We start from the raw sequence: 13220 nt of genomic DNA on the forward strand, positions 1-13220 counted from the left end.
TCTCTCATTAATTTCAAGTTATTATCATCTTATTTTTATAGGATTGAGCCGAAACATAAGAGACAAAGGTCAAACTTAAATGAAACGGAGACTCCTAAACTAATTTAGTCTCGCATACTGTAATTGAGCAATACTACTTTCCTCTGAAAGAAGTTTGAGCTACTCATGAACTTTAACTACACACAACTGAGATCATTAAGAGCTGGTGAAGAGAAGAGGTCATGGATGGAGCATGAACACAGTTCAGACACACATCTGATCAGAAACTCCAACAGTTTACACATCTAACAGCTGCACTGTTAGCACTACTCTTAACCTCACACCAGCCCTCATCTACGCACCCTTGAGGAGCAATTTGGCAATCTCAAGAAATGAAATGTGAACTTGTACTTTACCGTTCTGAATAAACAAATCCAATTAATTGCAGGACTAACTTTTTTATTTTCATATTTTAAGATTGAAAATCTGGGACAATAGTAAAATAAACTTTAAAAGTATATTGTTTGGAATATTTAATAATAATAAAATAAAGTTTACGACTGTTTTGATGGTACTTTCACTAAGAAAAAATGAAATGAAAATACGTAAGTTGTAAAGTGCCCCATTGTGCTTTTTTAAAGGTTCCTAATTTAGTTTTGAAGGTCTCCTACAATAGGTTTAAATGGTAAATGGACTGCATTTATATAGCGGTTTTAACAGACCCATGGCCTCCAAAGCGCTTTACATATTATATTGCCTCAAATTCACCCATTCATTCACTCATTCATACACCGACGGCGGTGTCAGCCATGCAAGGCGCCATCAGCTCGTCGGGAGCAGCTGGGGTTAGGTGTCTTGCTCATGGACACCTCGACACTTGGTCAGGTGGAACCGGGGATAGAACCACCAACCTTCCGATTTGTAGACAACCTACATGAACGACTCAGCCCAGTCTGTTGTGATTGGTCTACTCTGCTCTGATTGGTCGGATGGCCCCGCCTGTTGTAATTGGTCTACAGATCACAGGGCGTGTCAGAAACGAAACGGCTATTACCATATCTGAATTTCGGCTCCGGATCTTCTTCACAGTGATTCTAACAGTAACAATGTCATCAGTTTTACTGTATTAATTAGAGACTGAGTCCTCATTCTTTGGAAGTGCATGCGAAGTGGATTTGACAACACGAACCAAACTCTTCCAGGCCTCAGCTACAACTACAGTGTTTGAGGGCGGGTCAAAGTAGATGTTGTTCGCAAGCATACACTGAAGACCATAGGTGGCATTATACTAGTTTGTTACAAACCTATGTAAGTTCGTGCAGGAAGAAAGACTGGAATTACCGACAACTCGTTTCAGGCAGTTCACAATCGGTTCTTTCCATTTATCCTACACTTTGATCTTTGCAGACCTTTTACATTCACAAACAGCTATATAGCTTTAGTGAAATCAACACAAATGTGTTTAAGGATACACTGCGCTTCCGCTTGGTGGATGGTCTGGTCGGGCTGGTTGGCGTGCTGCATTGCAATGGCGTGAGGAAACTCGCTGAGCATCCGCTGCTGAAAGGCCTCCAGGCGCTCGTAATCGTTCCCTCGACACACAAACTCTTTATTCTGTTCGGCGGCGACACACACAGACAGAAGTAATGAGGAAAATGGAAGAAACTAGACGATACGGACTTTGAGGGACTGAATGTGACCAGAATAAATCTTTCATAATTCAATTCTAATTTATTCTCATTTTCCCCTTCATTGTCATTTAAAACATCTGGTGTGAAAATACAAAGAATAGTATTTGGTAAACCAAATAGCTTAATAAAAAGAAAATGTTGCAAATCATAGATGAATTACAGTGAGATCTGGAAGAAATGTGCCCCCTAGAGGACATAATGTTGAATTACAGGATAAAGATGACAACATTTAATATTAAAGGGATAGTTCACCCCAAAATTGAAAAGTTGTCATTATTTGTCATAATATATAATATAAATATGCTTAAAGAGTACCCTTAGAAAGAAGGGGAACTTCTTGCCGTAGAATCCGACTCTGAAGAACTCTGGCTCGAGACGCTGCTGGTTCATTATTTTGTCATAAAAAGAGGCTTCCATCATCTATCAAGAACGCAAATAAAACAGACCATTGAGCACAATGTAACACAAACAACTGTTAATATGACAAATTACTGCCACAATCTGTGAAGCAATCGACTGTGTAACAGAATAAACAAAAAACTAATGGGGAAGTTTAACAGTCGAAGCCAAACGCCTCATTAGGATAACAATTGGCCATAAGTATAATGAACATACTGTAATAACAACTCAATCTAGTTCAAATAATTGCTGTATTTAAAGCCACTTCAAACAAAAAGCAGACGTTTGAACTGCAGATTAGGGTGTAAATAAATGCAAATAAAAAAAAATAATTCATACTTACACAAATGGTCTATAAACAGGAAATACTCACTCTCATTTTGCTGAGGTTCCTGTAGTCATAATACGTTTCGTACTGATTGGCCAGTTCTCGACACAGTATGATGCAGTTTTCCCAGCACTGGAAGAAAGAGTTCAGTTTGTAATTTCGACGTATTTTTGGTTGTGTGTATTTGTTATTTTTATGTACAGGACTTTGGGACCCACTGTGGTTTTTGAAAGTGCTCTAGAAATAAAGTTGAGTTGAGTTTTAAATAACAATAATACTTCATACATTAAAGTATATTTTTAGCTATAAACAAGGACCCCTGCTCTTTTCAGAGGTGAGTAATTGCAGCTATAAGTTTCGGCCACAAGATGGCAGTATGTAGAAAGAAAAGAACAACTCTTATGTTACAGTAGGCAGCTGATCATCAGCCATTAGTTATTGGAAATTAAGGATTTCCAGTCACACTGTCAGTGCAAATATCTAACTAATATCTATCTATCTATCTAAACGGATTTCTACTTAGCTGCCCAGATCCTTCAACATTCAGCATTATTAGCCACATGAATGAGTTTATGGTGGGTGGAGTGCATCTTAAAATGAGAGATGGACTCACTTTCCCTCTGTCAAAATTGTGTATGATGGTGAGATGGAGGCATTCCTTCCTCTGCCACTCGCTCTGCATGGGGTACGTGAGAAACTCTCGGAGAGGCCGCTCAGTCCACTCCAACAGCTCGTCGTACAGCAGGAGCGTATACGACGCCTCTGCAACACATTTACACACATCTTTGAAAACTGAATATTCAAAAAAACTAAAACATTATTATTATTATAATTATGCAACACAGATACACCGATCATAAATTAAAAAATAATTTAACTAAACAATTAAAAAATATATATTTATTATACAAATTATAATTGGTAGTAGTAATATGATTATTATTATGCAACACACAGTTACACAGATCATAAAAAATAAATGTAAAAAGTATTTATAATACTAATTATTTTTATTATTATTATTATGTAACAGTTAAACAGATCATATAAAATTGGGGGGGGGGAATTATACAAATTATTATTACTATTATTATTATTATTATTCTGTAACAGTTACACAGATCATACAAATATTTAAATAAAAAAAATATGATTATACAACATTTTATTAATATTATTATTATGCAACAAAGTTGCACACATCATAAAGACAGAAAAGTAATACAATATTATTTTTTACAATATAAAATATTATTATTATGCAAAATAGTTACACATCATTAATATATATATATTTGTTAATAATTAATAAACATATTTGTAATATAAAATATTATTATTATTAAACAGTTGCACAGTTCATAAAATAAAAAATAAAATAAAAATAATAATATATACATATATATAATAGAAATGATTATTAGAAAATGATATTTTAAAAATAAATAATATTAATTATTTAAAAGAAATAGCATACATTTAAACAATTTAAAATGAATTGGTGCAGAAATGACCTGCCCCATATTTTGATCAGAGGTAGGATACAGAACAAAATTAACATAATCAATATACTGTCAAATAAAAAGGATACAGATTAATACAAATATATTGAGCAATTATTACCGGTGTGATTTTGTGCCTTCAGGTGCAGCTCATAGAGCTTGTGAATATAACGGATGTACATTTCTTCTTTATTCAACTCAGTTTTGTAGAAGTTCTGAAAAGAAAAGGACAATGTGAGCAGAACATCCTTTCTTTCTGAAGGTCATCTCAATAAATACAAAAGAACTATAATAAATGAAGAGTCAAATGTGTCATATTTTTCAATGTTAAACCACGTTCTCTGATCTCAAGTAAAGTAACATAAATAAAAATAAATGACAGTAATATCCAAACTAACCAGAAGGTTGACCGTACATCCCATAGTTTTCCCATCAACCTCCCCGATCTTCATGCAGTCCCTGAGGAGAGATGAAGAACACCACAGCATGAAACTCGAGTGTGTTTGTACTCTATGGTGTGTGCAGTCTGTGTTTGTGCTTTACCTGTAATCTAGCAATCTCTCCATCAACCGTGTGACGGTAGCGATGTGGGAAACGCCACTTTCTCTCCAGGTCTCTCTCTCGATCTTCTTCAACAGACTAAATCACAGACATGCAGTATTCAGATACAGTCTAGGAACTAAACTCATTTAAAACAGTATTTAATGATGGTCTCACCTCGGATATGGACCAAACAACGGAATTCTAATGCAGAAAAACAGAGAAAAATTATATTTAGAAGCATTTCATATTTTGTGATATTTTGTATTTATACAACTCATAATTGGTTAAAAAAAGAAGAAGAAAAAAAACGAATATTGTGGAATATTATAAATATTTAAAATAAGTGTTTTCTATTTGAATATATGTTTTAATGAACTCAAAGGAGAACAGCATTTTTTTTTTGTAATATTATAAATGTCTTTACTGTCACTTATGATCAATTTAATGCATCCTTCCTGAATAAAAGTATTAATTTCTAAAGAATCAGGACTCACATGTTGTTAAAGAGCTCTCTGTAAGTCTCGTCTCCTTTGCCCTCAGACATCAGACCTTCTAGTTTGTCTATTAGTTTGGCCTCCACCTTTAGAGACCAATCAAAAATGTTATTTTTTTTCCTTCTTAAAGCATTAACTCATAATGTTAGTCCTGCACCAAAAACATCATCATGTATAAATCATGCATGACCATTCCAGGCTATATTTGCAATTTTTTATCATTATATAGAAGGGTTTTCTGGAAGAGAATTGAAATAACAAATGAAAAACTCAAAATCACGTGGCACCTTTAAAATGATTTAGAAATTATATATTAAATTTGACATCTGGCTCAAAATCTTTCCTTTTCAAATTATGATTCCATTCAAAAGCGTCACGATCTTAGTAATAAACAAGCTAGATTTCCTGGCATCCACGGCGTTTCACTGTGACGCCCGCACATAATTCACTGTGACATGAACATCGCGCTGCTCTCGCGCGCTGAAACATGTTCATGTCACTGCGATTTCAGCACCTGTTTGAAGTTGCCGCTCCGTTGCTGTTCGCAGTCCATCATGTCGTGGAAAACGGGGATGAGGACGTTCCGCAGATCCATCTGTGGTACCAGAGTCACCTCCATGAACGGGCCAATTAGGGTAGGAATGAGATTTAACTTATAGTCACCTGGAAGACACCATAATATATTCACGTTCATGCGAATCCAAAAATGATCAAAGCTGATTTGTACCGAAAGACGTACCCAAATGCTGCCACATGCTGAAAATCTCACAACCGATCATCACTCTCATGTCACCATACCTTTAAAAACACAAATATAGTCATATTAATTTGCGGTGATAGAAAGGATAGCGGCTGCGTCCAAAATCGCATACTTCCCTACTATATAATAGGCAAAACACAGTATGTGACAAAATTAATTCACAGTACTCATAAAAGATAAAGCAAAAACTACCTGGATGACCTACTACTTCCGGTGAGATTCTGAAGTGTGCATGCGATGGACACTTTACTGTCCCATGAGGCCACGGGAGAGGATTCATGAATGACAGTGAAGCGACGTAACTGACGCTGGTAGGTCACATGATAATGACAACATGGCGAATGTGGTTCATCCAGATTACATTCATACTACCGGTATATAGAACGTACTTTTTTAGTGGTAAACGTACTCTTTACGGTTTTGCCCCCATTTTTCATGAGCGGAACTCAAAGATCTAAGACTTTTTCTATGTACACAAAAAGCCTATTTCTCTCAAGTATTGTTCACAGACCTGAGCCAGCCTAAGGCCCCGTTTACACGTACATGGTTATTTTGAAAAACGGAGACATTTCCCTTCGTTTGTGCCCTTCGTTTACACGCAAACGGAGAATTCGTCTCTGAAAACGATTCTTTCTAAAAACTCTGGCCAGAGTGGAGATTTTGGAAAACTTTGTTTGCACGTTTGCATGTAAACTTTTTTTGCATGTAAAAGTTTTTGGCAGCCAACGTCACAGTATGACTATTTTGATATCGATTTGATATTTATTTGATATTCGACGAGGATGCAATTTCCTTCTAGAAACAAACTTTGTTGTATTATTTTCATGTTATCGCTGTGAAGCTGCTTTGATACAATCTGTGTTGTAAAAAGCGCTATATAAATAAAGGTGACTTGACTTTCGGGATTCTTATTGGCTAACGTGGGCTTGAGTTTCTCGTTACATTGCCGCCTACAGGTTTGGCATGCTCTTGACAGCATTTACACAGGTTTGTGTAAACAAACACTTTTCTGAAAACTGACAGGTGTGCACAATGTTATTTTTTAAAACAGAGAGGGGTGAAATGTCCGTTTATGAAAATAGCCGTCCACGTGTAAACGTAGCCTAAGGCACACCTGTGCAATGATCACGCTGTCTAATCTGCATCTTGATATGCCACATCTGTGAGGTCGATGGATTATCTCGGCAAAGGAGAAGTGCTCACTAACACAGACTTAGATTTTTGAACAATATTTGAGAGAAATAGGCCGTTTGTGTACATAGAAAAAGTCTTAGATATTTGAGTTCAGCTCATGAAAAATGGGGGCAAAAACAAAAGTGTTGCATTTATAATTTTGTTCAGTGTACTTATTCAAAATATGTGCCTACTCAAGAGAGTATGAGATTTCGGACGCAGCCAATGTAATATTACAATGGTTTTCCCATGATGCAACTTGCAAAATGCATACAGTATAAAACAAATTAGCCAATGTACAATAAATCAGCTGCTAGTAATGGCGTTTCATTACACAGAGTTATTTTACACTGTAAAAACTTTCAATCTCATTCTCAGTAGGATTCTGATCATATAAGGGAAAAGAACAGGAAGGGGTCTCACTTCTCCAGGACTTTTTTCCTCTTGGAGGGCGGGAACATTTCCAGTTGGAGGCAAGGCTGGTTGATGAATATTATACAGAGATAAAAATAGGACTCCCATACCTACAGATTAAAAGACAGCTCATTAAAATGCTGGCTATGATTCAACATTTAACGTTTATCATGTTCCCAGGATGCACCAGGAGATAAGAAAGAAAAGAGAATTCTAATTTTTGATGTCATACAGCACGCTGTAAAGAATGATAATGCGCAGTCGTTAGCCTAAAGAAATATTTCGACTTCATCTGACCTTTAAAAAGTATGTTTCGTGGCGTGACCTTATGAATTCAAGTTGATTCTGTCATATGAAATTATTGATTTAATATAGATGTCAGAAGCACATTTTTAGGGTACTTGATCAAACATTTTTATAGTGTAGATGAGAGATCGTGGCTTTTAGATCCACCGCTTTCACACGTACACAGTGTACCAGAGACGTCTGAATATATTAACATATTTAATCAAATAGTTAAAGTGAAAGGCAATAATTAGAGAATTTAATATAGTATATGCAAATTTGTCTCTGGTATTCCAGTACTCGGAGAGCAGAAAATTCATTAATAATCTGTAGTATTTAAACACGTTAATAAAGTTTTTTTTTTTTACTTAAAAGGTGAGAATTAAGATTATGTGCAGATGTTTCACAGTTTCATTATATTCATTATATACACGGTAATAATATTAAATTTAAGAACGTTTGCTGTTCCCCGTGTTCGATTCCCAGGCATAAGTGTCAGGTGACACTAACATTTGGGGTCGTCAATTTTTTCATGTTTTCGACAGAGGTCTCATGCTCATTAATGCTGCATTTTTTAATCAAAACACAATGGACACAGTAATATTGTGAAATATGATCATTTAAAAATCAATGTTTCATATTTTGGTGAAAACCGTGATAATTTTTTTCTTTGCTGAATAGAAAGATCAAAAGACCAGCATTTATTTGAAATAGAAAGCTTTTGAAACATTATAAATATCTTTATCTAAGTATCCATTTCTTTTCTTTTTTAATCTTACTGAATCCATAAATGGAAAATCTCCTTACCTTGAAATCAAATTTCTCATTAAGGAAGTTGTTGCGCAGGGTATCAGAGAGATACAAGATGGTGGTAATAATGACACTAAACACAAACAAACAGAAAAGTCAAGCAATAAAACATTTCTATGGTTGAATGAGATTAAAGGAACACGCCGACTTTTTGGGACTTTAGCTTATCCACCGTATCCCCCAGAGTTAGATAAGTCCACACATACACTTTTCAAGTCACTCCGCCCAAGTAGCAGTGCTTCGCCTTCTGAGAATATAGTTCCCAGTATGTATACGGTTAGAAGATGGCAGTGTATCATGTGACCTTATTATTTGTACACGCTGTGACTATACAAATCACAACATGTAAATAGGAAAATGTTGGTGTTATTTTGTCACTTATTGGGAGCAGTATGCTAGCTGGAGCCATTTACCTCCAGTCTTTGTGCTAAGCTAGGCTAGCGGTGGGTGCGTCAGACAGAGTTACGGCACGCACGGAGATGAGAAGGGTGTGTATGGACTTATCTAACTCTGGGGGATACGGCGAATAAGCTGAAGTCCCAATAAGTCGCCGTGTTCCTTTAAATATGAATCGTTTCAAGCCTGGTTTTCCAAGCCCTTACTTATTAGCGACCAGTCGCATGACAGTCCAGTCTTTTGGGAACATATCCTGTCGGATGAGTATTCTGAAGACAGTGAATAACTGCAGGATGAAACTCTGGGAAACCAGTGTAAGAGATTGTACAGTTAGACTACAGCTATCACTATTATTACAGCTGTACTCTGGTAATGTGTAGAAAATGATTTTACCGTTAGCTCATCTTTAGTGGGAAATCTGCTGAGAAGCTGTTGGTATTCTTTATCTTTTAGCTGCCGTAACAACGCGAGCAAACAGGCGACAAATTCACCCTGAAACACGAACACGTCTGAGTGTTATTCAATATCCTGAAATACTTCCCCCCGCAAGTAAATATAAAAGGTCAATAGAAAGGTCAGACGCACGGTAACGTCCTGGTACTGCAGGCGCAGGGAGGAGGCAGCGGGCTGAGGCCGGTTGGTCACTTCCAGTATAGTTCTGAGTAACACTCCAGACAGACTCTCCATGACCAGATTCACCTCCTCAGACACTCCACACTCCTACAGACATAAACAAAAATATTTCATTTCATTTATTTTAATTTAATTGTGATATATACAAATTAACAAAAATATTAGATTTAAGATTTTACACATTTTAAATAATATTTTTAGGGCTGTCAATTGATTTAAATGTTTACATTAAAATGTATTTGAGGAATCATATTCCCTTACTGCGAAATTTACATAGGCATACAGGTCAGGAGGTAACGATTCAATTACATTTCTAAAGCTTATTTGTTTAGATACAATTTTTTAAATGAAGGAATAAGAACTAATCTGAACAAATTCAAAGTCATTTGATTTTTTTTTTCAGTAACTAAAATATGTACTAAATCTCAACCGCCATTTTAATGTGGAACTCAATTTAACTCAAAACTCAAATTATAAATATTTACATAACATTTAAATATTCATAATATATAACATTTTTGTACATTTATTTAATTAATTTACTAGAGCTGTCAATTCATTACAATTTTTATTTAATTAATTGTATAATATGTTGAATTAATCAAATTAAACTACAATTAATTAAATCAATATTTATTCAGATTATATTATTGTGGTAGATCACTGATTTAGGTTAAAAATGGTTACTATATTGTGCAATTTATATACAAGTCAGGCGGTCATGATTCAATTTGTACATTTTCAAAAAACTTATTTCTAGATAATTATATTATTACTAATAATAAGCCCTACTTTTTTAAATTTTCTCCATACAAAATCAGCAACTAAAAAAAAGTACCAAATCTCCTCAGCAATTCTAAAGGGGGAAAACAGAAATGAAAAAAGGACAAGAGCTAGAAACGAACTAATAAATAGAGATGCGAGTGAATTGAACAGTGAGGAAATGACTGTAGCAGCAGTTTCTGACCGTGGCGGGTGTGTTGAGCGCCAGCATGCTGGTGAGGATGTTGGCACACAGAACCAGCTCCTTCTGCTCCTGCAGGTGTGTGTGCAGCAGACGCAGAACTACAGGTAACAGCACACACCTCGACTCTGACAACGCACAAACACACCAAATTTCAAAAGACCCTAAATGATCATCGTGATCCAAACGATGGATCGAGGTTCACATTTTTCTACTATTTAATATTTCAGGCTTTAAAGGGTTAAGAACACACAGTGTACACTAGCATTTAGATGGCCTCTAATAGATCTAAACTTGATTTTCTGGTGTTTTCAGCAATCATTTTTCATTTTTAAATACTTTAAATCAGAAAACTGAGTGATCCTTTACCCGGGTTGATGTAAAGAGGGCTCTCCACGGTCTTGGCCATGCACTGCAGTTTGACGGCCTGTAGGGGGCAGTCGTTGTGCATGAGGGCGGGCAGACTGGTCAGCGTGTCACGGGCCAGATTTGCCACCTCTCTCATGCTGAAGATCTTTAGCAGCTCGCAGCACACAGTCGGGAACGATCTCAGGAACACGGCCTGAGAAAATGCCAATAAACACATCGCTAAGTGTTTGTATAGTACAAAAAACCCCAGTCAAGCTCATTAGGTGAAACCCAAGAGATCAGTTTAAGTCACCATGAAATCAAAATAGACAAATCTTGTTATTTTTTTATGTAATATTGCATAAATACTGCAGTATTTATAATTAATTATTTATCTGTGCACATCAATATTTAAAAAAAATCATGTACCCTCGTAATCTTTAATCAAAATAACTTCTCCCTCTCTTTTGCAGCATTATCTCTTCTCTTCTCTGATGATGTGTTTACCGGAGCGAGGGCGGGATCAACCTGTCACTCAACATGAGATCGACCAATAGCAAACCACAACCATCCAATCAATTTCTGATGGACAAAATCAAGTCCCGCCCTACATTTTTTCTTTTTCGAGAAGCAGTTTCACTCAAATATATGCCACAATAGGGAAGAAAAGACCATCGCAACTTGTTTCATGCCGACTTTAATAATATGTGTGATGTGCGTATTTTGTGCATTTGTGTCACTGTAATACAACCGCTATCATCTTCCTCCAAACACATTTGCACATTGATTTAGTGGGAAAACGTTCCTCTGGTGCGGTAGGGGACGTCAAACAACAGATGTAAGCAAAGGCACTTATTCACACACACAAATATTGTGGTGACACGAATCTGGCACAGATCCAGTCGCCTGCATGTGCTTTGGATTATGCCGCGGTGTCCAAAGACGCTTTGTTTTCTTGGCTGTGTTAATTGAAATCTGCTCTCTTGCTGGGCTGCCATAACAAGAACAGACTTGTGTGCGAGTTCAGTGTGAGTGAATGTGCGAATGTGTGCGCGCGTCCCCACTGTGCCACCGCTAACGCTCGTCGGAACGAAACGAATCTCTAAAAGAGCGCGAGCGGTTCTCTCTGCCCGACGGACACACATGGCTCCGCTGACTCCAAGCTCGCGGGCCGTGACAGTGTGTGGCAGGCTTTTAGCACGCACAGCATGCGTCTCTGTTTGTGTATATCAAGACTGGATTACCTCTCCATGGGCTGACTGAGCTTTGAACGCTGCTATGCTAGCAGAACAAATGTGGGTGGGGCTGGAAAAAAAAAGTACTGTACTCAATAAACACTTCTAACTTCCCGCTAACTGTCTTTGTAGTGTTCATCTCAAGGTCAGAGGTCACCAATTAATAGACCATAATCCACAAATGGTTTTAATGCAAACGATTTTTAAAGCAGCATGTGAAACAGGAAGAACAATTGCAAACAATGATTTCTGTTGGTCCAATTGCTAAAAATGTGATTGGTCAGATCTTTGCTGAGGAAAAAAGAAAAAGAAATTGGATCTTGAAACTGGACTGGACTTGAAACTGAGCCACTTTAGGTTGTAAATATGCAATTTTATGATGGTATATTATATTCAATTCTTGAATACTAGCTTACTACACAGTAAGTACATACTTTCTCATCACTCAGTGCAGTGCATACTTTTTGTATAAGGAGTGTGTGAACTTGAACCCAATATAGGCGTACAGACGTGTGTGTGTAAGTGTGTGTGTGTGTGTGTGTGTGTGTGTGTCTCACCTGTGTGTGTGTGATGGGGCTGATGCCCTTACTCTCGTGAGACAGGAACAGGTGGATGGATTTGAAGAGCTCATGAACAGAGCAGCGGAATTCCTCCTCGTTCTGGCCTCCGGTGGCCGCCGCGTACAGACGCCGGGACTGCACAATGTACTTAAACAAGTACTCTGACGCCTGTGGGCCATATGAAATTAAATATTAATTTCAATAACAATAGTTTGATCACATTAAAAAGCTTTAAACGCTTATTTCGTCACCTTCCTAAAATAATTGCCTAAGTCATTTGAAAATGAATATGACTTGGGCAATTATTTTAGGAAGGTGACAATGATCAAAGCTCTGTAGATTCTTATTGTGAGGGCAAAAAATATATTATATAATGCAATTCAATAGAATGATGATGATTGAGAGATGAACAAATAAATGTTCCTCAAAAGCCTGATAGATCATATTTGATACTCGCATTTTAACATGGGTTTTGCTTCAGTCCAGTAAGAGTTAATCTTGAAATATGACTAACAATATAAAAGTTATTCTTGAACCTCAACCTGAAGGTGGACGTTTTTTACAATTACAAAATACTAAAGGCCTTTTACCTTCTAAAAAAAGATCAATCAGACATCAGAAAGCATTTAAAATTATTATAAATGTATTATATATATACATAATTTATATATTCATTTATATAATATATATATATAAAATACAATAT

General features: G+C 36.4%; 1 protein-coding gene across 1 annotated transcript in view; it reads right to left on the reverse strand.

The window, feature by feature from the left end:
* Positions 1-13220, reverse strand: part of dock4a (dedicator of cytokinesis 4a) — a 71925-nt gene that overhangs the window by 11661 nt on the left and 47044 nt on the right. Inside the window, exons 22-40 of the mRNA XM_079604075.1 lie at positions 12512-12682; positions 10741-10933; positions 10375-10499; positions 9360-9494; positions 9168-9266; positions 8981-9075; positions 8376-8451; positions 7293-7393; positions 5676-5734; positions 5451-5599; positions 4937-5022; positions 4617-4643; positions 4443-4538; positions 4298-4358; positions 4021-4114; positions 3011-3159; positions 2443-2529; positions 1986-2090; positions 1452-1593 (exon numbers count right to left, since the gene is read on the reverse strand). Of these exons, the coding sequence (XP_079460201.1) occupies positions 1452-1593; positions 1986-2090; positions 2443-2529; positions 3011-3159; positions 4021-4114; positions 4298-4358; positions 4443-4538; positions 4617-4643; positions 4937-5022; positions 5451-5599; positions 5676-5734; positions 7293-7393; positions 8376-8451; positions 8981-9075; positions 9168-9266; positions 9360-9494; positions 10375-10499; positions 10741-10933; positions 12512-12682 (2050 nt within the window). The remainder of the gene's footprint in view (positions 1-1451; positions 1594-1985; positions 2091-2442; positions 2530-3010; positions 3160-4020; positions 4115-4297; positions 4359-4442; positions 4539-4616; positions 4644-4936; positions 5023-5450; positions 5600-5675; positions 5735-7292; positions 7394-8375; positions 8452-8980; positions 9076-9167; positions 9267-9359; positions 9495-10374; positions 10500-10740; positions 10934-12511; positions 12683-13220) is intronic.

This window comes from Phoxinus phoxinus, assembly GCF_949152265.1.
Source record: "Phoxinus phoxinus genome assembly, chromosome: 25".
Classification (NCBI taxonomy): Eukaryota; Metazoa; Chordata; class Actinopteri; order Cypriniformes; family Leuciscidae; genus Phoxinus; species Phoxinus phoxinus.